The following is a 22,272-nucleotide window of genomic DNA, read 5'->3' on the forward strand; positions in this document are numbered from 1 at the left end:
CAGATACAATGATGAAGCCCCCCCACCCCACCCCACCCCCCCCCCGGCTCCCCCACCCACCCCAATCCCCGCAAGCTGAACTCAATCTCCCTTTCAGTGCTTAATAAATGAGTGAGTCTGATAACAGTTTGGTCTGAAAGTTTGCAGTTGATGAAAAAACTTCTTTCTTCTCTGCACATTTCAATTCCTGTTAATTCAGGCGACCGGCGGCGGAGAGGAGTGAAATTAAAAAGCCGTCTGCTCGCTCTCAGGAGGTTTCATACCCTGCCCTGGTGCCTGAGAGAAAAAGGCTGGTGCTCCCCTTCATTCATGTGTATATATGCAAACACACACACACACAAAATTACAACTCCGCACACAACTACACAGAAACACATGAGCGTGCACACGTTTCAGCGTCATCACACTCTGCACATCTCCATTATTAAAGCTAAAATGGAAAAAGGGCACTCTTGGGAAAGGGGCTTTTTAATAAACTCTATCAGTTATCCGGAGACGGGAGGTGATGAAGCGTCGCCCTTTATCGGGACTGTCAGCGCTTCATCTCAAACCAACCGGGTGATTTGCATGGTGGATCTCATTTTGCTTTCTTCAAAGGAGTGATGGCGGGGCTAAAGCAAGCGAATCCAAAACACAGCGGCCATGACGGACTGCAGGTAATCCACCGAATGTAAACCTCCAAGCAGAACACCTCCTGGCCGACAGAGGGGCCCCCGTGAGCTTGATGGCCACCCTTCCAACCTTTTATGTTTTTCAACTGGGGGATGACATTGGTTACTAATTTGAGACACTTCTTTCATCATTTCATATGATGCATTATGAGCATCCCAGTTGCCATTAACGCCACTTGTTTCCACCACAATGCCACAGTGTTCAATTTCTCATAAAAGCATTATTTTGATAAGATGCGGTGGATTTATTTCATTTTAATATATGCATTATACTCCCAGACATTCTCACGCCAGCTGCGACTACACTAAATCCAATGTTATGATCTCACTTTTTTTTCTTTATTTGTTATTTAGCTGCAATCAGCAACATAACTTACTTTCCCAAAGCAAAAACCAGACTATAATATGTACAAGAAACGTTGATGGGACTGTTGATTACTAAAAACACACTGAACGTTTTCTTGAGCAGCTGCTGACATTTTTTCTGAAATGTAATAAGTGACTCTTTGGCCTGCAGACAGAATATTTCAAACACAACCACTAAAAAGTCTCACTCTCAAGCCAAATAAAGCAAATAAACCTAATATATTATTCTAGTGGTTTTGCAGGGTGATATATTGGGTCTTTCCTGCACTGGACGTTTGTTTTGGACCTCAATTCTAATTCGCTCATCTACTCTTGAGCGTTGTATCAGTTACAACAGGCCATCATAAGCTGTGCTACAACTTCCTACAGATGTCCATTGTGTTGGCAGGAGACATCATTAAAAAAGTAATTACATTACTTAAGTGTTTATAGTCATCAACAAGTCGCATCAACAAGCAGTGGTTTGGAGGTATTTCCTGACTGTCAACAGCTATCTTAACGCCAGATGGAAATATTTTAAATACAAGGATGCATCACTCCGAGTAATTAGCTCTCCTTACAACCACCCGCTCCACTGTTATTTTCCCTGTGTGAAGTCTTTTGTGATGCACATGTGTACTTGTAAAAAAGCTGAATAGAAACCCAGCGACCAAATAACATGGCCAAGAAATCAGTGTTCTCCGGGAGAAATCTACCTGGGGAAAGACATGTTTCTCTAATCCCCTACCTCAATTATGGAATCCAGGTTTCTCGTTTACATGACAGTTAAGAAATCAGCTTACTGGAGACAAAGAACTTGAGTAATACATTACTGCCTGACTGAATATCCATATTCACATGCCTTTTTTTTTTTTGCAAAACCATATTTTAAGACTTAAACTAAACTGACTTTAAATACAGATTTTCTTACAGTGTAAGTGCACCATGACAGGTCTCTCCCCCTTAGCTGTCTTCTTAAATACAATTAGTCTAAACATCAATTATTATGCCGAGTCAGTTTCAGTTTGGAGCACTTAGTCAAATCTGAGATGCTTCATGCTCGTGCACAGAGCAGCCTGTTATTTGTGAAGGTGCCTTCTGTCAAAGAGGATCAGTGTTTGAATTGCGATGTCTGAATATGACACTGGAATTGATGCGAGATGAAGCTTATGTTAATTGACAGCACCAGTATCATGTCAAATATGCACAGCGCCATTAAGAAAACACGGGCAGACGGCACGACAGAAGGATAGCCGTGCCATCAGGAGCTTGTTTAAGTATTTAACATAAAAGTGTGTATGTGTGTGCACGCGTGTGTGTGTGTGTGTGTGTGCGCGCGCAGACAAGGGTGAGCAGTTCATTATCTGGAGGGCTGTGTCCTCATGAGCACAGATGAAGTCCAGAAGCTTTGAGTTTAGTCTACTGTCGAGGAGGCTCCCTCTCAACCCTTTATTTCAAGTCACTCAAGACACCCATCTTCCAAAAAACACAATGAAGAAGGAGGGGTGGGGGGACGTTGGCAAAGTCACAGAAGCAGAGGGGAGGACAAAAAAAGAGGAACAGGAGGTTCGAGGAGGGTAAAAAGAGAGGAAAAGGAGGAGAGAAATCGCCTCTCAACTCCTGCCATTGTCTAGATGTAAATTGGAGCTGATCAAGATTCCGCCAGCATCGTAACCGGCAAGTTCAATCTGCACAGACTAAACAGAGAAAGAGAGAGCCATACTGAGAGACAGAAAAAGAGACATAGATGGATAACAGCAGTGTGTTTTAAGATTGACTCATATACAGACAGACATGCAGAGACGCACAAAGAAAGAGATTTGGTCAAAGTGGGGGCAACAAATGCAGCACTTTAGAACCGGTGACACAATGAAAAGAAGAGGAATGTACTTCCTCTTGGATGGACTTACTAGTGGGAGCACACAGACATATACGCAGACATCCTCATTTCAACAAGCACTTGTTAAGTAGAGACAGTCATGGGCCAGCCGAGTGATCAGCTTTCATTTTAATTTTGGAGAGTGTCAAACGCAAAGACAAAAGTCAAGAATCATTTGAAGAGATGTCTGTCTGATGCGTGACAAATAATAGGGAGAAATTTCTGCGTAACTCTACTTGTTACTTGGTTGGAAAACAATGTGGATTTCTGCCTGAAGGCACAAGTATAATCTGTCCGAAGTGCTCGTCAGATAGTTGAAAGGCTCCGGAAACCCCCCTCACCTCACACCTATCTGATTTTGGAATTTGGAGGGTTACGTTTGACAAACTCTGAAAAGTTTCCAAGCTGACATTTTGACATTCACACCCACACCAGGCAGTGATTGGTTATGTGTGGGAGCTGAGTCAAACAGCACGTTGAACAAAGTAATTCTTTTCTAGCATAACCCATCCCTTATCCTCACTCCAGGAATGCGTCAGGGTTTACTTTGATTGGTGTGAACATGTCTGACACTGATTTCACCCCTCAATTCCTTACCCATTAACACTCCCTTTGGCCTCAGGTAAGGCTAACTGGAAGCTGACCTGTTGCCTTTCACTATTCCCTCGTTTAACTGGAATGGGATGTCTGGAGGTCTGAGCCCTGCCTGGGTCAGGGAGAGGCCTTGGAAGTCAACGGGTGAAAAAGGACCCGGGGACATTCCAACGGGAATTTTGATCGAACCATGCGTAGATGAGGGGAAAAGAGTATCAGTGTAATCTGTGTTGGCGGTTTTCCCTAAACCCACACATTTCTCAAAGAATGTTGCTGACAGTTGTATTCAGACGAGGATTTAAGCTCCAGAAAAACTCAAAGCAAACACTATAGAAGAAATACATCAAATCCATAATCAATACCAACCCAACCCCAAAGGTTTGCTCAACCTTTGGAGCAACTTCAGACATTCACTCATTCAAAAGAAAAGCAAATATTTGAAGGCAGCCAATAACACATATGACCTTTCACATTTTCTCATTTACTAAACACATTTGAGCTCGCATGCTGGAACGTGTTACGTTGCACTAATGACCTAAAGGTAACGCTGTATTCTGTCTTGTGATTTAAAACAACTCCACACCATTAATGGATCCAGTTTGCTTTCTGGAGCAACTTGCCTTTAACTTAAGTCTTTATAGATACTAAGAATGTTCTATACCGGCAAATTGCTAAAGCAGCAAACTGTTAATCCTGTAGCTAGAACACTCAATTTCTATTTAGTTTACAGAGGTCTGGAGAAAATATATCAAAATATGAAAATGTGGCCTTTGGAAATCCTGGGGCTGTTATTCTGTTATCAACAGTTTCTATAGGAACATCTCTGCTTGGTTTTAATGCTTGGGAAAATGACATCCCATTGTGCAACCCTGTCTCGTAAATGCTACATTCATATACAGCTCATTTACATTAGCTAATATGTTTTGAAGAATACATAATGGCAGCCCAGGTTACATTTTTTTTATCAACATCATAAGGAAATGTTCACATTGAACATATCTGCTAAATGTTAAATGTCAACACCTTTCATTTGTTGCTGTGGTAACTGAAGCATGATTAACATTTTTAGGGTATGTCAAAGCACTTAGTTAAAGTTAGGTGGAGATCATGGTCTGGAAAAAGACTTGCAACAAGAAAAACAACCAAAAAAAAAAAAAAATTAAAAGAACATCATACACAGAAAATGCAATAACAACAGTAGTCAGACATAGAGAGATGAAACAGAATATAAAACATTAAAGCACTTGAAAAGACATTATAAAAATATTATACAAATTGCAGTCTGTACAGGCAGGTGTTTAAAAGCTTTTTAAACCGAGGCAGTGACTCAGCTGATCTGATACTGAGGGGGAGTTTGTTCCACGGTGTCGGAGCTAAAACAGTAAAAGCATGATCGCCCTTTTGTTTTAAGCCTGGACTGTGGAACTTCTAACAACATTTGATTCTCTTATCTGAGGGGTCTTGGTGCAGAATAAGGGGTTAAGAGTTCTGAAATGTAAAGCGGAGCCAGACTGTGTAGGGATTTAAAAGTAATCAATAGAATCTTAAATTGAATTCTGTAGTGAATGGGGAGCCAGTGTGGGTCGGCCAGGACTGGAGTGATGTGTTCCCCTATGTGGAGTGTTTGTGAGAAGCCTGGCTGCTGCATTCAGCACAAACTGACGGGCAACTGCTGCATCATTTAGGCAAGTATATAATGAACTGCAGTAGTCTAGGTGGGAGGAAATGAGGGTGTGGATGAAGTGTTTCAGCTGTGTTTTTGGGGAGAATTGGTTTGACTTTGGCAATATTTCTGATTTGTAGATAGCAGGATTAAACAAGACTCTTAATGTGCTGATTGAAGTTGAGATACTGATCAAAAACAACCCCCAAGTTTCTAGCTGAGTGTTTCATGTCAAAGGTGGATGGTGACACTGTTAGAAATATGATCAGGACCAATAACCAGGACTTCTTCTTATCTGTGTTCAGTTGCAGGAAGCTGGAAGCCATCCAGTCATTAATGGCAGCAAGGCAGAGAATCCAGATTGATACGATTTTCAGTGCTAAATGAGACATACAAGAGGGAGTCATCGGTGTAACAATGGTAGGACACGGGGGTGAGATGACGGATAACATAGCCAAGGGGTAATAGATGCAAATAAACTTACAAATAAACTTATTTTGTAGCAGACACGGTTGCACTGTGTCACTGTCCCTTTCTAACCAGATTTTGTGGTTGACTTGTAACCCAACTCTGTGAGCTTGACAAGACCAATATCAGGCTACAGAAGATTTATGTTGTTTTGTCATTTACAAAGAAACACTGCAGCGCACTTGCAAACAGTTTGTCCCGTTGGGCACATCCTAAAAAGGAAGGCATGATTTATCTACAATGCTCTTCCTCTGACAACCTGTCCAAGCAGGCCACATAGCCTGCTGGAAAACTAGAACAGTGCGAACCCGAACTCTCCACATCCTACGCCTCCATCCATCTCAATGCTCATATATTTCTCTAAGAGCGCTCTCAAACATGTCTGCTTCAAGTGCTCTTCCAGGGAACGTCTCTACCCACTCACAGTACAGGGGGAAAAAGAATCTGCTCTCTGAGAGATGGATGTAGTAACTTTTATCCGTAGTTGTTGCCGTTGCTCTCGTGGTCACAAGAGGATTCGGGGGTATTTCAAAATGGCTGACATAGCTGTATGGTAATGAGGCCACAGTGTCTGGGCAATGCAAGAGGCTTCGGAGTGACAATAAGGAGGAAGGAGAGGCTGATCTGGGCATACCTCTGGCAACAGCTCTCAGTCTGTGATAGAACTTGTTCCCTTAGGCCAAGCCTCTCCGAGGCGCCATGTTTCTGCTGGAAAATGCCAAAAGCTGCCTCGTGGCACTGGGTGAAAGACTGCTTCCCTCTTTTGTGTGTGGGTTACAGCACAATGCAAGAGTGGAAGAGACAACACCAATAATTTCAGAAATTTTAATTATTCTTGGGTGGCCCAGGCATCATACAGCAACTAATGAGATTTTTAAAAAGAGATTTTTAAAGGATGAGCTCACCCAAATTACAGAAAAACATATTTTCTTCTTCTGTCTGGTCAACACTTTCTGTTTTATGTGGTGAGATTTTGAGATACTGGTCTCTGAAATATCTGTCACAGCCTGAAAACAACGGCACTGTATGCCCTAACCTCGATTCCACATTCTCATCTTTTTGTATCCTTTTCCTTTCATTTCACCAGCTAGTAGTTTTAGTCACCCTTGTGTTTTTTTCTAGTTTTCTGCTTCCCTCTCTTTATTATTTTCCTTTATGCCTTCCCTTCACCCCTCTTCACTGGTCTGCCGACTCTCTCTCTGCTCTTTAATCTTGGGCTTCACCTCTTTCTATACTTTCTTCCTGCCATATTACCGGTCACTTCTCTGTTGCAAAGCTATTTTCCTGCCTTGTAGTTGCACTCCATCTGTCAAACTGTAAAAAAATGGGTTCTATAGGATATACTACATCAAAAAAACAAACCTAACAGAAGACCTTTATGGTGCTAAAATACATGAAATGTTCCACATCAGCACTAGAAGAATATCTGAAGAACTGCAGTCAGTTCTTAATTTGGAATACTTTACTTGGCATGTATCTCCATGTGCTTACGTCTGTCAGAGTCTATAATATTTTCATTTGGTTCTTGAACAGTCATATCTACGTCAGCTAGTGGCCCACACCCTTCTGCATGCTGATTTGCCATTTGCCAGTAGTGCAATTAAAATTCACATTTATCATTTTCTTCTGAGGGTTTGACTAACTAGTAAAAGATTCCTCTCAAGTTTCCTGGGCTGCTGATAAGGTCAGTCATGTCATGTTAGATCATTAGACTGAGAGATTCTGGCTGTTAATTGCAGTGAGTTTATAGCCAACTCAAAAATCCCCTTGTGGAATTATAACTGTGTGTACTGAGTACTACAAACCCCTTAGACGAGAGGATTTCAGTCATACATTAAATTAGATGTATGACTGCTCATTGTTGAAAGTAATCACAATGCTACACATACTGCATATGTTTATGTCTCTATCTGATGGTGAGATAGTAAAGTCTGTGTATGCACCTGTGTCTATGTCTGTATGCGAGTCGGTGTGTGTGTGTGTGTGTGTGTGTGTGTGTGTGTGTGTACAGTTACATGCTCAAGCTAGTGAGACATCCTCTGCCAGATATCTCTGTTTGTCTCTGTAAGCCATCACGTCCTTGCCATTGTTGGCTAAAACAACAGGGGCAAGCCGAGTGCCTCCCTCCAGCCAGACAAATCTGTCAGCCTGGAGGGCAAGCAGAGAGAGACAGAGAGAGAGACAGAGAGACAGAGAGACAGAGAGACAGAGAGACAGAGAGAGGTGGGGAGGGAAATTCCTGAGAGGTTTCCTTTCTCGGGAGAGTTGTCATCTTAAGGGTTTGTCAGAAGACACATATCACAAATTCCATAACCCAGGAAAACAAAGGAAACTTTAACATCTTAGATGGCATGAAATTTCCAAAGTGCTAATCTCTCTTCCTGGTATGGGATTAACCCCATAGCAGCTCATGATGTTTATATAAACAGCCAAGTGACCTGTCGAAATGTACTTGATCAATACGTTCAACACCTACCTGCTTTGTTCATTTAGAAAAGTGCATTTTCTGAACATATTAAAAGATGATTTTTTTTAAAATCTTGAGGAAGCTGAGAGAGATAAAGAGAGCCATGAGGAATTAGGTCAGAGGCTGCACCTGGTTGTTAGGACTATGACAGCTTTACAGGGCATGGGATTCCAGTCTAATTACAGGTGGAACCGTTGTAAGATGGGAACACTGGGAGGAGGAAGATGATGACTGTGAGAATAGAGAAGAAGGAGGCATGGAGCAGGGAGACGAATGGAGCAACAAAAGACCTGGGAAGGATTTAACGCGTGTTAAAGAGCAAGAGTGTAGACATAAAAACCCAAAATGTGATGGGTCAGCAAGCTGCCATATATCAGCCCTGCCAGGCCGCAAAGGTGCTTAAAAGAAAATCAACTGGCACGTGACACATCCACACACACACACACACACACGATGACAGACAGACAGACACATGTGCAGGTAATCATCAGAATGTGAGAACATGATTGAAGATGACAGCTGAAAGTAGGAAGAAAAAATAAACAGATAATGGCAAACACAGAAGGATCCTGAGAGACAGATGAGGGGGAGGACAGGAAGTAACAGAGACCGGGGTGTTGTCCGAGGGGAAAAATAGCACGGGAAAAGCCTGTACATCCCATGATTTGTTTGTGAACGTGGGACCCCCAACTGTCAAGGCTCCCTTACTTCCTGTATGTGCAGCATTGTAATTGTATAGACAGTGTTCAAACGGGCAATGCAACGGGATTAGAGTCTAAGTAGCTATTGAGTACATTTGTCATGACTAAAGGTTCCATTCTTGCAAGCATTAGATACTCATCCCTAAGATTAAAATGAACCCAAACCCTGCACAGAGCCCTGACTTCAACCCCGTCGAACAACTTTGGGATGAATTTGAACAGTGACTGCAGACCGGTCGCTCAACACCAGTGGCGAACCTCACTATTGCTCTTGTGGCTAAATGGGAGCAAATCCCTTCAGCCAGATTCCAAAACCCTGAGGACAGTTTTCCAAGAAGAGTGGAAGCTGTTTCATCAGCATAGTAATGGTCAGTGTTTTAGGAAAGAGACGTTCAACAACCTTGCTTTGTTTAGTTGCCCACATACTTCTGGCCATGTAGTTTATCACCCACAACAAGGCCAAACCAAACTTGTCAGGGCTGGGTCCTGATTCAAAGTAATGTTAACACAAGCTGACATTTAAAACTTTAAACCATGACTTGAGAAGCCTGGAAACAGGGACACCGGCATTATATAATTAGCCTCATTGGGAGGCATATGGATAGTGGTATGTAGCAGGTGCATACCACGAGACAACAGGGAAACATGATAGGTCTAATTTACCAGCATTGGGTCAGTGCATCTTGAGCCCACGTCCATAAAGTGCCAGAATGTGATTAACCTTTAAACCACATTCTTCCTGTTTTCATCCAACCATGACGTATTTTCCATAAAATATAGCCTTTTTCAACATCTGCTTTGAATTAAGTCGCCTACTCTCATCTCCAAACCCTGAGATTTCTGTTGTCTGAGACTCTCAGACTAATGTCAGTTCATTAAAGGCCAGAAACATGTTTGACAAAATGAAAAGAATGAAAAAATTATAAGAAGTTAATTCTGCGGAGAAAATCACATCTTAAATACAGCTGGACATTCTTAACACACCCACCTAGCTACAGCTGACTTTATACTGTGTTGGAAAAGCTCAATTACCTGCTTTACATTAAAGGCAGAACGTTTCAATAGCATTCTGCAAGTACACAAAGTGAAAGTTTTCCAGTAGAAAAGTTTATCAAAGAAGTCCCTAATGTATCCTACAACAAAAAGGATTTACAGGGCAGAAAAACTTTTTTCATTTTCTTCCCTTGTTTTCTCTTGATCTGAGACACTATTGAGTGACAGCTGAGCTGACCTAAATACAAATCACACTAGGGCTTCTGCTATCTCCCTGGTGTCCCACCAAAACCCTTTTCTCTAAACCTGATGTTTTTGGCGTGTTGACAGTAAGTAGCCGCACTTGCCACAGCAGCTGCCCTGCTTCAGAAATGTGGTCCTAGAGCAGGAATTTTGTCACGGATCCAGTTCCCCAGAGGGAGCCCAGATCTCATGCAGACTGCTGCTCTGAGCTCTTTATGTCTGGGATAGAAGAGGGAGGTTTCCGGGTCACTGTACATCCAAGTCCCTGCCCAGAGCCTCCCAAAGCAATTCCACTTTCCTCTTCTTAAACTAAAGAAGAGTTTAATTGGGACTTTGACACCAGCTAACTGTACACCCCTCTTCTAAAATATAGAGGCTTCAAAACATGACTGTTTCTCAAACACTGATTTTTTGAGAGACCTTGATCCAACCACAGCTGGAAAAGGTGCCACGTTGGAGACCTTGCAAGGCAATTTAAGAAATACTTAAGCCGAAGGCTATGTTCTGCATGAACTTTCACATAAGAAGCATCAAAATATTTCAAATGTCTTTTGCCCTTAAGGTAGTAAGCTAAGAAGTACACCAGGGTCCGGTGCTATACAAGAGACGATACTATATAGACATACAGTATCTTACAAATAAATAAAATCATCTCCTGTTACAAGTATAAACTAATAAATTACAACAGTAAATGTGTTGTGTTTACCTTTTCACAGGATATAAAGTATATTTAGACAGGTTTGATGTTACAAAGTATGTCTGTGTGTACACTGTGGACATGTTAACGTGACAGGCATGTCACTACATGTAGGTGTCTTTGCGCACTATCAATACCATCTATGATTCTTATCAGCATGTGAGTGATACACTCCTGCTTCAAGCTGGGATTCAAGCCAAGGTGAACAGACTGTGGTTAAGTGGTCCGTTCCTCCTTTGCTCCCTTCCATCTTTCATGGCTTTTTCATTTCAGAGCCCTTTATCGCTATGCCAAGCAGGCTCTCCACTCCCGCATTTTTAATTAAAATCGAAAATGTGCAATAACTCTGGAGACTCCGGGCTAGCTGGCAAACAGGTCCATTGGTTTTGTTTCTCCCTTCAAGCCTTTGTTGCTTATTTCATCAAAGCCTTCCATCAAGCCTTTCCATTTGTCCAATTCTGTTCACTTCAGTGTACAAATGCTTTGACATACACCATGCAGTGTACACAGATTTACCAAGGGTGCACATTTTTAGAAAAGCACTACAGCAAGTGAATTGACTCTCACTCTTAAACTATAGCCTAATCCATTCAAGGACCCTGAGAAAAATCCAATCCTCAAAGTCAGTCTTCTTGACTTCCCATGACTCCCTGAAGACAAAAGGCTGCTTGTGTAGACATGGACGGGATAAAGACCCTGGTGGTTTAGTTCAGTCACCTGGGCGCGGCTGGGAGTGTTCACACACACTTTCCAGATCCACAATAAAGAGCCCTCCATCTACCCTTTGGAATTACCCATAAGCTGTATGTTTCTTTACCTGGGAAAGTCAAACATATCGTAGATTGTCACGTTCCACTGTGCAGTAGTGATATTTTAATCCTTCTCTAGAATTTATTGGTAAGATTAAAACATGAGCAGGTGGTAGCAGAGCCTAATATTTAAATTACAAGGCAGCAAACTTAGGCTGAAATAAAAAATGCTTCCAATAAACTCAGAGGAAATTATTACACTTACATGACTTAAAATTAACCTTCAGGGAAAACAAGCAGATGCTAAATCAGAGAGCAGAGGGAGCTATATATTTAAAGTGAGAGGCAACTGTTTTCATCATATAGTAGCGAAACTGATCACGAGGCTGGCCACTTTTGCTAAAAAAAAAAATCCTTGGAGTAAACCTGGGCTGTCATATCAACACACTCTCAACATCACATAAGTATCTTCCAGGGCTTTGAGTCACTGATTAACTGTAGCTGTAAGATGACCCCTGCGTTTTGCAGAAAGTCTTTCATTGTTCTTGAAACAAGGGAGTCAACTGCCACGTGGATGATTGGCATTTGCGATATGAAAAATTGCAAGTGGATACCATGGCTAAAAAACAAACGTGTTCACTCCTCTCCACTTTGCCCTTATCTTTCTATCATTATCTCCTCACATATCAAGGTGAGGAAGGAGGAGGCAGCCAGGTAGAAGCTTGTGCAGGTTAGGAATTCCAGCCGATTCTGGGCCTCCTCCTTGCACAAACAGTGGGAAAAAAGCTTCACATTTTCCAGGAGGCCAAGTCTCATTCACTGAGGGAGCACTGGAGGAGAAGGAAGAGGGAGTGGGGGGGGGACTCAAACAGTCATCCCACATCCCACCCACCCCGAGGAGCATTCCACAGGACTGTCTGCTTGCCCATCATTAAGCAAGACCACCTGCCGGCAAATCAGGACCCCCATCATGTTCACAGCAAGCCTGGCTAACCCCATTACTAGTGAGCCTCTGGACTGCTGTACACACAGATCATAAAGAGTCAGTGGTATGTTAAGCAGTAAAATACTGCTCATTAACATCTACAAGGACTTTTGATTGTCCAACCAGCGCGGCACACTAGCTGCACTCGGTATTACATATTCATAAACGGACAAAGAAATGATCTTTGATGCAGCTGTTCCATGACGATGCACTGACTTCTGACTGGCTCATCTCTCCCCTAGAAAGAGACAGATAAAAAAAATGGAAGGAGAGGAAGAGATCAAGACAGAAGGAAGAAACAGCCCTTTGTTGCTGTTCTTCATCAGGGCCTTGAGGGAAAGACTCTGGCATCAAGTCATCAAGAGCTGAAACAAAAGCAGCTGACAAACAGAGCAAGACAGATAAGATCTCCCGGTACACTCAACACTTCTCCATCAAGAGAGCCTTCCTCTCCTCCAAACCCCCAACGCCTTCTCCCTTTGTTATCATTAACTCAGCACTGAGAAAAACAAAATGGAAATCATAATAAACACAGCTAACACTTTTTTTTTATCGTTTTAGCTCTTTGCCAAAATCTGGAGGATGATTCTCTTCAGCCTTAAATTGACCCCCTACATCCATTTTTTCAAAACCGTGACTGTGTTTTCAAAGACACAGCAAATAACTCTGATTCAGACACATTATCTGTTGACGCTCTGCAACGGTGCAACACACCGCAGTAACGTTTCACTGAATGGTAGCTGGACTACCAAACAAAGGAAGAGATTCGGTCCCTCTGCTTATCGGCCCCTGCAAGGTGCAAATTCAACAACAACACAGACGTGGTTCATTTTGAGTGTAAGAGTCATACTTTTTTGTTATTTCAATTTCTTATTTCAACCATAGAAATGCCTCTAAATAAGCAACTAAGTAGAGATAAGGCATCGGGAAAGAGAAAAGAGGGCATTCTTTTGCACGGTAAATATGGCGTTACAATATTTTAAGGGATGGTCCCACTGCAAGTGTTTACTGGGATCTTGTAAACACTACTCTGGGAAGGGCCGCTGTTTGGCAGATGAAAGCCTATAACCAAGTGATCGCACACATGGATTGAGTGGCCCTGAAGTGCCACCGCCCAATGCGAAGAGCACTGGAGTAGGAAGAGTGTGAAACACAAAGCCTGAGGGCATATATCTTCACACAGCGCTGATCTGAACTCAAACAAATATGCCATGGCAAACACAACATCCCTCACATTCCTTGTCCTTACATGTACAAAAATTCCTCTGTTTTTGCTGCGTTGTAAATTACTCTTCAGTGTTGGAAATTAATTTTTTCTCCCACTTCCACTTCTTCCCCTTTGGCTGGTGGATTCTAAATTTTACCAGCCACCATTTTCTAATCAGACTTTTGTGTAATGTTTGTCTTGCTTTAAAAAAGAAAACTTTTCCCATAAAAAAGTATTAATTTAATATTTATTCACTTATGGTTATCCATTTTTAATTCTCTCTCCCTCACACACACACTCTTCAAATGCACAAAAACACACACATAGCCACACAATGGTTCATGTCGTGCACACAGCAGCAATGACTGGAACACACATGCTTAAACTAAACGATATGAACTGCAGCAGAGACTCGCCGTCAAACCGGTAACATTACGGCACGTCTGCTTCCGTTGCAGGGAGGTTGAGCAAATTCACCAGCGTTTGACCGGTGGCCGTTGCTAGTTTCCATCCCTTCTCATCTTATTGTCTTTCATGTCTCTGTTCTTCTCAAAACTCTCTGTGGCAAGGAGCTCACACTAACCCTTTTTTTTCTTCCGCCTCAGACAATGCGCCTCCCCACCTAGCTTTCTGCCAGGCATTCCTGAGTCTATCCTAGCTATCGAAAATGTCAAGAATGAGGAGAAAGCAGAGGAGGGTACAATGAGTACTGCGGCAGGTAGAGTCTTGTCTCGCTGCTGACATCCCGCAGTTTTCCGAGGGTAGTGGTTGCACAGAACGGATGGGATCTGACTTGACTCTTTTAATTAAAACTCTGTACTGGAACAAGCCTCAAAGCTCATTCTCCACCGGATGGAGGAATGCCAGCTAATTATCAGGGCCGATTTCACTCCCCAAAAAACAAATACAGATTTCATGGTGGGGCTGAACCAGACATTCGTCCCTGGATATTACTTATTGGTTGGTCAGTGCATGAGACACCCCAGAGTCTTCCTAGGAAAATGTTTAAAGTTTAATCCTTTCAACAAGATCTCTAACTTTTACCTGATGACTTCTTGAAGTATTTCCTTACTGCTATTCCTTCAACTGTAAGGCAATATGAGAAAATCAGGTTATGTGAAGTAAACCCTCTTCAAATACAAAGCCCCGAAACAAAAAGGGCACATTCTAGACAGTTTGTCAGAGCCAAGAAACTCCCCTTTCCACAACAGGAGTTCCAAAAGAAGAAAAGGGGGCTGAATAAAAAGGTTACCAGTGCAGTGTTTCGTGCCTGGACAGACAAACAGAGGAAGTTTTATGTGTATGCCAAATGCAACTTAACACTGCAAACAAGCTCCATCCATTGGAACATCCTGCCACCCATAACTGTTCAGAGGAAAGTACCCATATAGAGTATAGACCCTACAACTCTGAAACAGTGATTGTCCCAGAAAGCCGTTAGCAAGATGATTTGTGCTCTGATTCATTTCCCCCAGTGCTAAGTGTTAGATTCAATCTTTGAACGGCTGCCAACATTGTCAAGCACCAGTAAAAGTTAAACAGCAGCAAGCTCACTGCTCAGTGGCATGGGGGCACAGGCTGCTACAGTCTCATAGTCATGGTGATTGCTGAGATTTATTAGTCATAGCTGTGTGGTTCGTCTCTTACTTCCAGTACGCGGCACAGCTGCAAACCGCATCCAGGCACTCTGTTTCTGTCTGTTCGATGTTTTGTGTTTAGAGGTTGTTTTGTCTTATGTGAACACCAGAAAATATGTTTTTCCCCTCAGTCGAACTTATGCACACGTGGATTGTTGGTTTTCTGTTACTGCATGTGGACTACGGTTGCAAGAGCAACAGACACGCCATGTGTCAATATGGACTGGGGTGTGGGGGACATTCGCCCTGCTCTCGTATACGACAGAGAAACCTTGCTTGAAGTAAGATGTTCAGCAACTCAGGGGACTGCACTGGATCATGGCTCATGCCTGACACAGGCCTTCTAGATCATATTCCCCAGACGTCTGTGAGTAAGATACACAAGGCCACCGCTCCCATCTATGATCCTCACAAACTTGAGGTCCATAAACAACAAAATGGACAAGCCAATGGTTGACAGAAACTTGGCTACAATCTTCAATACCAGACTCCACCTGTGAAATCTTTTACTTTGGTAGGAGCAGACAGAGATATCAGCTCTTCTAAAAGCAAAGGCGGCGGGATTTATGTCTATATAAATGATTAGTGGTGTCGTCAGTACACAGTGAATGACAGCATTTGTGACAATGAGATCTTGTACCTGACTCTGAGACCATTCTACCTGCCCAGGGAATTTGGATGCATGCTGCTGTTTGCTGTATACAAATAGCAAAGCCATGCAAACAGCAGCTACTGTTGCAGACTGTGTTCACATGCCACAACAACAACATCCACAGGAACCAGGAATTGTTGTTGGGGATGTGAACCATTGCAAATTGGACATAACAATTCCGGGATTTAATCAATATGTGAAGGAACAAACAAGGAAGAATAATATGTTGGACAAATGCTTTGTAAATGTGAAGGGAGCATGTGTGTCAACGATAAAACCACCGATAGCTAACTCAGAACATAATGTGGTTCATCTTGTACCAACTTATAAATCTCAATTGAAAAGCAGTAAACCAGAGAAAAAGTGATCAGTGTTTGGTCATGTGAAAGTATAGAAAAAACTTAAAGCATGTTTTGATTGTACTGAGAGGAGTTTCATCATGGCTCCTTGGATGAAATATCAACAGTAATAACAGACTACATAGACTTTTGTCTATAGTCAGTGATACCAACCAAGGAGATAAAAATCTATCCAAACATAACTAAGGATGTTAACATACTAAGAATTTGAGGAGGATTGCCTTCAAGAACAGGGACACGAGAGAATCAAAGCATATAGAAAAAGATTTAAATTACAAGAGGCAAAGAGGACACACAAGTTACAATTAGAAAAGGCTTTTAAAAGTAACAATACCAAACACTTATGGGACACTATGAAGGGGATGACTGGGCTGTCAGCCACTTAGACAGCATTAGCGGCAGATAATGAGGCAGAGTTTGCAAATCAAATGAACAATTTTCACTCTAGGTTTGATAAAGGAAATAATTCAGATTGCGTTGTTAACATCCTTAATTCAGTTGTGGCTGTGCAGTCAGATAGAGCTGATGTTTCTGTTGAGCAGGTGAGGAGCGCTTTTAAACATTTAAATCAGAGGAAGGCCACAGGACCAGATAACCTCCGTGCATTTATTCTCAAAACATTTGCAGCTGAGCTTGAACCTGTGTGGCTATTTTTCAGTGTTTTATAGACACTCACATAATTCCTGAAATGTGGAAGACCTCACATATAATACCTCTTCCAGTGATTATCGTCCTACAGCCTTAACCCGTATTGTTATGAAAACCTTAGAAAGGTTCAGCAGCTTACCAAGTCTGTAGGTGACAAACTGGACACTAACCAGTTTGCACATAAGCGGAATTGTAGATGATGTTACACATCACAGAAGATGCAGTTATAACATTGATACACCTAATATTGAAGCATTTAGACAAGCCTAAAACTACAGTTAGGGCTCTTTTCTTGGATTTTATATCTGCATTCAACACAATTCAGCCAGAGCTCTTACTGGCAAAGATGATTCAAATGGAGGTTAATCCTCATCGGATTCAGTGGTACCATTCATTTCTTACAAATAAAGTACAGGTAGTTAATCAGACATATTCAACTCCTATTGTTACTAACTCATGAGGACCCCAGGGTCGCGTGAGCTCACCTCTACTCTTCACACTTTACACAGACGATTGTAAAACTGAGAGTCCAAATACATTTCTGTTGAAGTTTTCAGATGATACCACACTGTTGTCTTTGTAAGGCACTGAAGATGATCCTAGTATTCATCAATATCGTACGGATAGATTAGTAGAGTGATGTGATGAGAATTCACTTATTGTTAATCCAACGAAGACACAAGAAACAATTTTGGGTCTTCCAGTGAACTCGGATCCTCCACCAGTTACTGTCCATAACACACGGATTGAACAAGTTTCCTCCTATAAATATTTGGGCATCTGTGTGGACGCTGCTTTATCCTGGAGTGCACATATAGATTATATTTGCAGCAAGGTACAACAACGCGCTTACTTTCTTAGGAGATTAAGGTCATTCGGAGCAAACAAACAGATCCTGTTATTGTTTTGCCAATGTATAATACAGAGTGTTATGCAGTATGGAACCAGTGCATGGTACAGTTGGCTCTCTGTTCAGCTTAAAACTCGACCGGTTTGACCGCCGCCTATCTGAGATTATGGGTGAACGTTCGAGTTGAGTTTTCAAGTTGCATATACTAGAATGTTGTTTCTGGCAGGTAATGTTAACAACCTCGCTCATATTTTTGTCATCAAACAGAAGATTTAGAGTCCCACAGGCTTCAACTGTACAGACTGCAGAACTTTTTTTGTTGCTCAGTCTGTCAAACTGTTAAATCAGAGTTTCTAAGTAGGCCTCAGTGTTCCTGTGTGGGCTAAGCACTGAATGTTAAAGGGAGAGACTAAATTGATGCACAGCAGCCACTTATTAGTAATGTCTGATGTAATATATGTTGGAGTAGCCTATTTGTTTTGTTGCTTGGTTAAATGTGTTTTGCTATTTATGTGAAACAGTGGACCTCTTGGGATGTAAGACAAATTTCAGAAGAATATTCTGATAATAAAGTGAAGTCAGACCAAATAAAAGCCTGACAAATAACTACTCAACCAAAAAATGACTCAGAGGAATAAAAGTATTGAATTGCTGAAGTTCGGGTGTGTAGATCGATAGTATAAACAACCATAATGTTTAACATACATCTCTCATCTCCACTTTTCCCCATGCAGTAAAGCAGTAAAGCATTTCATGTTTATTTTAACAGTGAAGTTAAAACAGTGAGAATGTCTGGGTCAGTTGTAAAAAGTGTGAGAACCCGCGTGTCCCTGTAAAGCTCTTACACCATGTGTTATGTGTGTAAGTGTTACAGATGTTCACCCCTGATGTCATAAAATGGCCCAGCTATGAGGTGCAAAGGTCAGGAGTCATCCTTTAACTATTAAACCCCTCTGTCCCTAAGGTGTTTATCAGACACACCCACCTCAAGGCTACACTGGATCGGAGCTTCACCATGGCAACAAAGCTCATGAAATGACTCAGGTGTCCTTGTTTCATGTTCTGAGAAACTTCAGCCATGTGAGCCTTAGGTTATGTTATTTCAGCAGCCACCAGTGTATGAAATCCTTGCTGCTCTAAGTGATTTACAATTACTGTGAGTCTTCAATCCACAGCCTGGATCCTACACTAAATTTCTCACACTCAATATGGAGACAAATCGCAGACAAATGATTAAATAGCAAATATACCCCTGATTAATTGCTAAATTAATTCCCATACGTGGTTGTTGTTCTTACTCCCGACACTGTATATTCCATCCCGTACAGAACATAAGACAACACAACAAACTGGCTGCTTACCTTCCACACAGTGCTCCACGTCCTCCAGGTTGCGCAGGGTAATCCTCATCAGACTTGAGTTGAGCATAAGTTCGTTCTTGTGTTCTGGCCCCATGGACTCCGGGGCAGGATTGAGAAAGAATATGCGAGTGTCGCCCGTGGCTACTTGATTGTCGCAGATCCCGGGGTTGCCAAAGCCGCCGATCATCAGCTTGTTGCCGCCATCCAGGAGAATTTCACGGTTGACCTGACCCTTCCCTTTCAAGTAGCGCCACACCCTGACCTTTAGCCAAATGACAAGAGACAGTGCATTTATTAGCGTTATGTCAAAACTGAAAAATATACATTTTCAGGTATACACTATTAGATTAGATTTGATTCATTCAACATATCACAACAAATATATATATAAATGTCATACACTGTGACAAATACATGTTCATTTAGAATATGGAGGATAACACAATAAAGCTAAAAGATTGCTGGTCCTGATGCTGTTAGAGACCGGGGGCCCCTATCCAGCCCTGGGCTATCTGAATCATGGTATCTTTCAGTGGCAACCTCTGCGAGCATGCATGTTTTTGAGATGACAGGCTGGTGTTTCTCTGATCTCATTGTTCAAATCTTTACCAAGAATGTTCTTTACACCTGTGCTGCCAAAATATCCACTGACATGGAATAACAGTGACTCATATGTGATTCTTTCTACTGGAATAAATCTCATACCAAGATCCCATATACAGCTTTTGTCTAGCCACAGGAAAAACGTATGTAAAACACTTAACGCAACCCTAGATAGTGCATTACAGGAAATGCAGCAAAGTCTGCTTTATGCATAGTCATGGGAAAGCTCTCCCCTTCTGCGACATGTTAGCTGTCTTGATTCATTTCAGCAGTTGGTAGTGGTTTCCAGAACAGGAGCCGTGTGCCTCTAATCTACTCCACTCATTCACCGGGAGACGGGAAGCAAGTGGGCGCTGAGGAAAAGAACAGCGAAAGAGCTGACCAAACACCACTTGTTTATTTTCACAGATTATAGAGTGGTCTACCACAAGTCCGTGATGGTGCAAAAGTTTCACAATGAATGGCCGTAGCATGAGGACGGTGGACGGCTGCTTCCTGAGTGAAAATTTGCTTCCTGAGTGGCAATTTGCTTATTTGTGGAACGGTGGATGTTTTCTTCACCATGTGCTATTATGTGGTTGATTAGTCAGAGACGTAATGTTCCTTTGATATAAACAGAATTGGAAAATGTGCGGTTTCAAGTCTATCACACACAGGTCTCACATGAGTGACTAATAACAATGTAATGCATGACTACACATCTTTATTACCTCGGGCACATGCACCTTGTGGCACTTGTCAGTGCTTTCTATTGAGAAAAAAAATCATGTCATTGTCTCTTACAACCTTATACAATCACAGTAACACTTTTTGGGTGCTTTATTGTTTCAGTAGTTCTTTACAATAAATATTAAGTAATCAATATTTTAATTTTAATTACAGTAATTACATGTTATGGACTTTTTAATCCCCAGGGGCATCACTGTTATATCCAAAATCATTCGTTTTCAAAAGGCAGCACCTCCTCTAGTTAATAAATCATTATTCGGAAAAGGATCTTTGCAGCCACTGGCGAATGTTAAGCTGCAAGTTCTCAACATTCATTACTAGAAATCAAGTGAGAGATGCAGCCAGGGGCCAGTGAGGGGACAGTCTCCTGCTGCAACATGTTTGGGATGATTACATGGTCGGTTAGGCCTCCCTTGTAGCTATGTAATTGGCAAGTGGAAATAAAAAACACCATCCCTATCTATTTCTGAGGGCAAAGTGGATTCACTGTCTGTCCATGTAACCGCTGCTACATGCGTCTGAGTTTGTAAAAAAAATAAAAAATCAAGCAAGCTGTTGATGCCTTTGAGAGAGTTAAAAGACAAATGGCCTCCATCAGCTACACGAACGTAAAACTATTAAGTGATAATGTGACTTCTAATAGTGCACATTAACCGCCGTGGTTGTTTTCGTGCAAGTAGCAGGTGTATTTTCCTTGAGGCAATGCATTCTTGCGGTCACTTGATCGTTTCAGAAACCACATGAAAAACACTTACCTTGCAAGAATAGGTATTATGCACCGGGTCCATGTTAATAATTTCGTCCACTGTGCCGGTCAAAACTATGTTGGCCTCCTCTTCCCTGTCCTCCAAGTCTTTCTCCGGGCAACTTGCGGTGCAGCGCTGCAACAGAGCCGCGAGCAGCCCCGCTAGGAGCAGCGCTGTCCGGCCGGCCCGGACTGTCCGCTGGGAGCCCATGACCACCACACGGATGTAACCCCAAAAGTTAACTTTCCTAGAATTAAAATTTACCGCCCGGGGCGTCCGAAAACAAAAGTTAAAACTATTGCGTTTATTTTTGCGCCGAGCCTCCTTTCCACAACTTCCCTACGGACTACCAGTGTCTCTTTCACTCCGCAGCCCAGCTCCCCGCATCTGCAGCCCGGGTTAAAAATCCCTCTCTGCCGCCGCCGGCTGGGAAACTAGAGGGGAAGAGAGGAAGGAGGAGGAAGGAGGAGGAAGGGGCAGGGATCTCTCTCTTCAGGAATGCAACTGCACTTCTCTCTCCCCCTCTCTTTTCCTCTGTCTCTCTCACACACACACACACACACACATCTACTGTGACGCTGCTGGATTTGCATGCAATCTGAATTGCTGATCCCACAAGTGAGGGTGGTAGTGGGGTGGGTGGGGCGGGAGGGTTGGAGGGTTGCGCGCTGGGATGCTTGCAGAAAGTGGCTGTCCAACGCCGCCCCCAGTCGGACAGACAGTATCCTTACCTCCGGTCCCCATTAACAGCCACGCCAAATGCACAAAGCATGAGTAGGCAGGGATCATATGTTTTCCTCTAAGAAGTTTCTCAGCAGTATGGATTGTAAATCCCCAGTGTGAAGGGGATGTGGTCACTTGCAAATCCCTTTGCCTCTAAATGATGTATTTCATGATGGATTTTATAACAGACAAGGAACTCAACAACCCTTAAAGCTCATAGTTTGTTGTCTATGTTAATTCATGTGTCACATTCAAGAAATAATAGTACATTGTCATCAGATATTGCTTCATGTTACCCCCAG

General features: G+C 42.3%; 1 protein-coding gene across 2 annotated transcripts in view; it reads right to left on the minus strand.

The window, feature by feature from the left end:
* agrn (agrin) overlaps positions 1-21,785 on the minus strand; it is a 256,145-nt gene extending 234,360 nt beyond the window's left edge. For both annotated transcript variants that reach the window (XM_044351206.1, XM_044351205.1), the window contains exons 1-2: positions 21,257-21,785; positions 19,170-19,431 (exon numbers count right to left, since the gene is read on the minus strand). In XM_044351206.1, coding sequence (XP_044207141.1) covers positions 19,170-19,431; positions 21,257-21,457 — 463 coding nt within the window. In that variant the 5' untranslated portion in view covers positions 21,458-21,785. The remainder of the gene's footprint in view (positions 1-19,169; positions 19,432-21,256) is intronic.
* Positions 21,786-22,272: the final 487 nt, after the last annotated feature.

This window comes from Thunnus albacares, chromosome 5 (genome assembly GCF_914725855.1).
Source record: "Thunnus albacares chromosome 5, fThuAlb1.1, whole genome shotgun sequence".
Lineage (NCBI taxonomy): Eukaryota > Metazoa > Chordata > Actinopteri > Scombriformes > Scombridae > Thunnus > Thunnus albacares.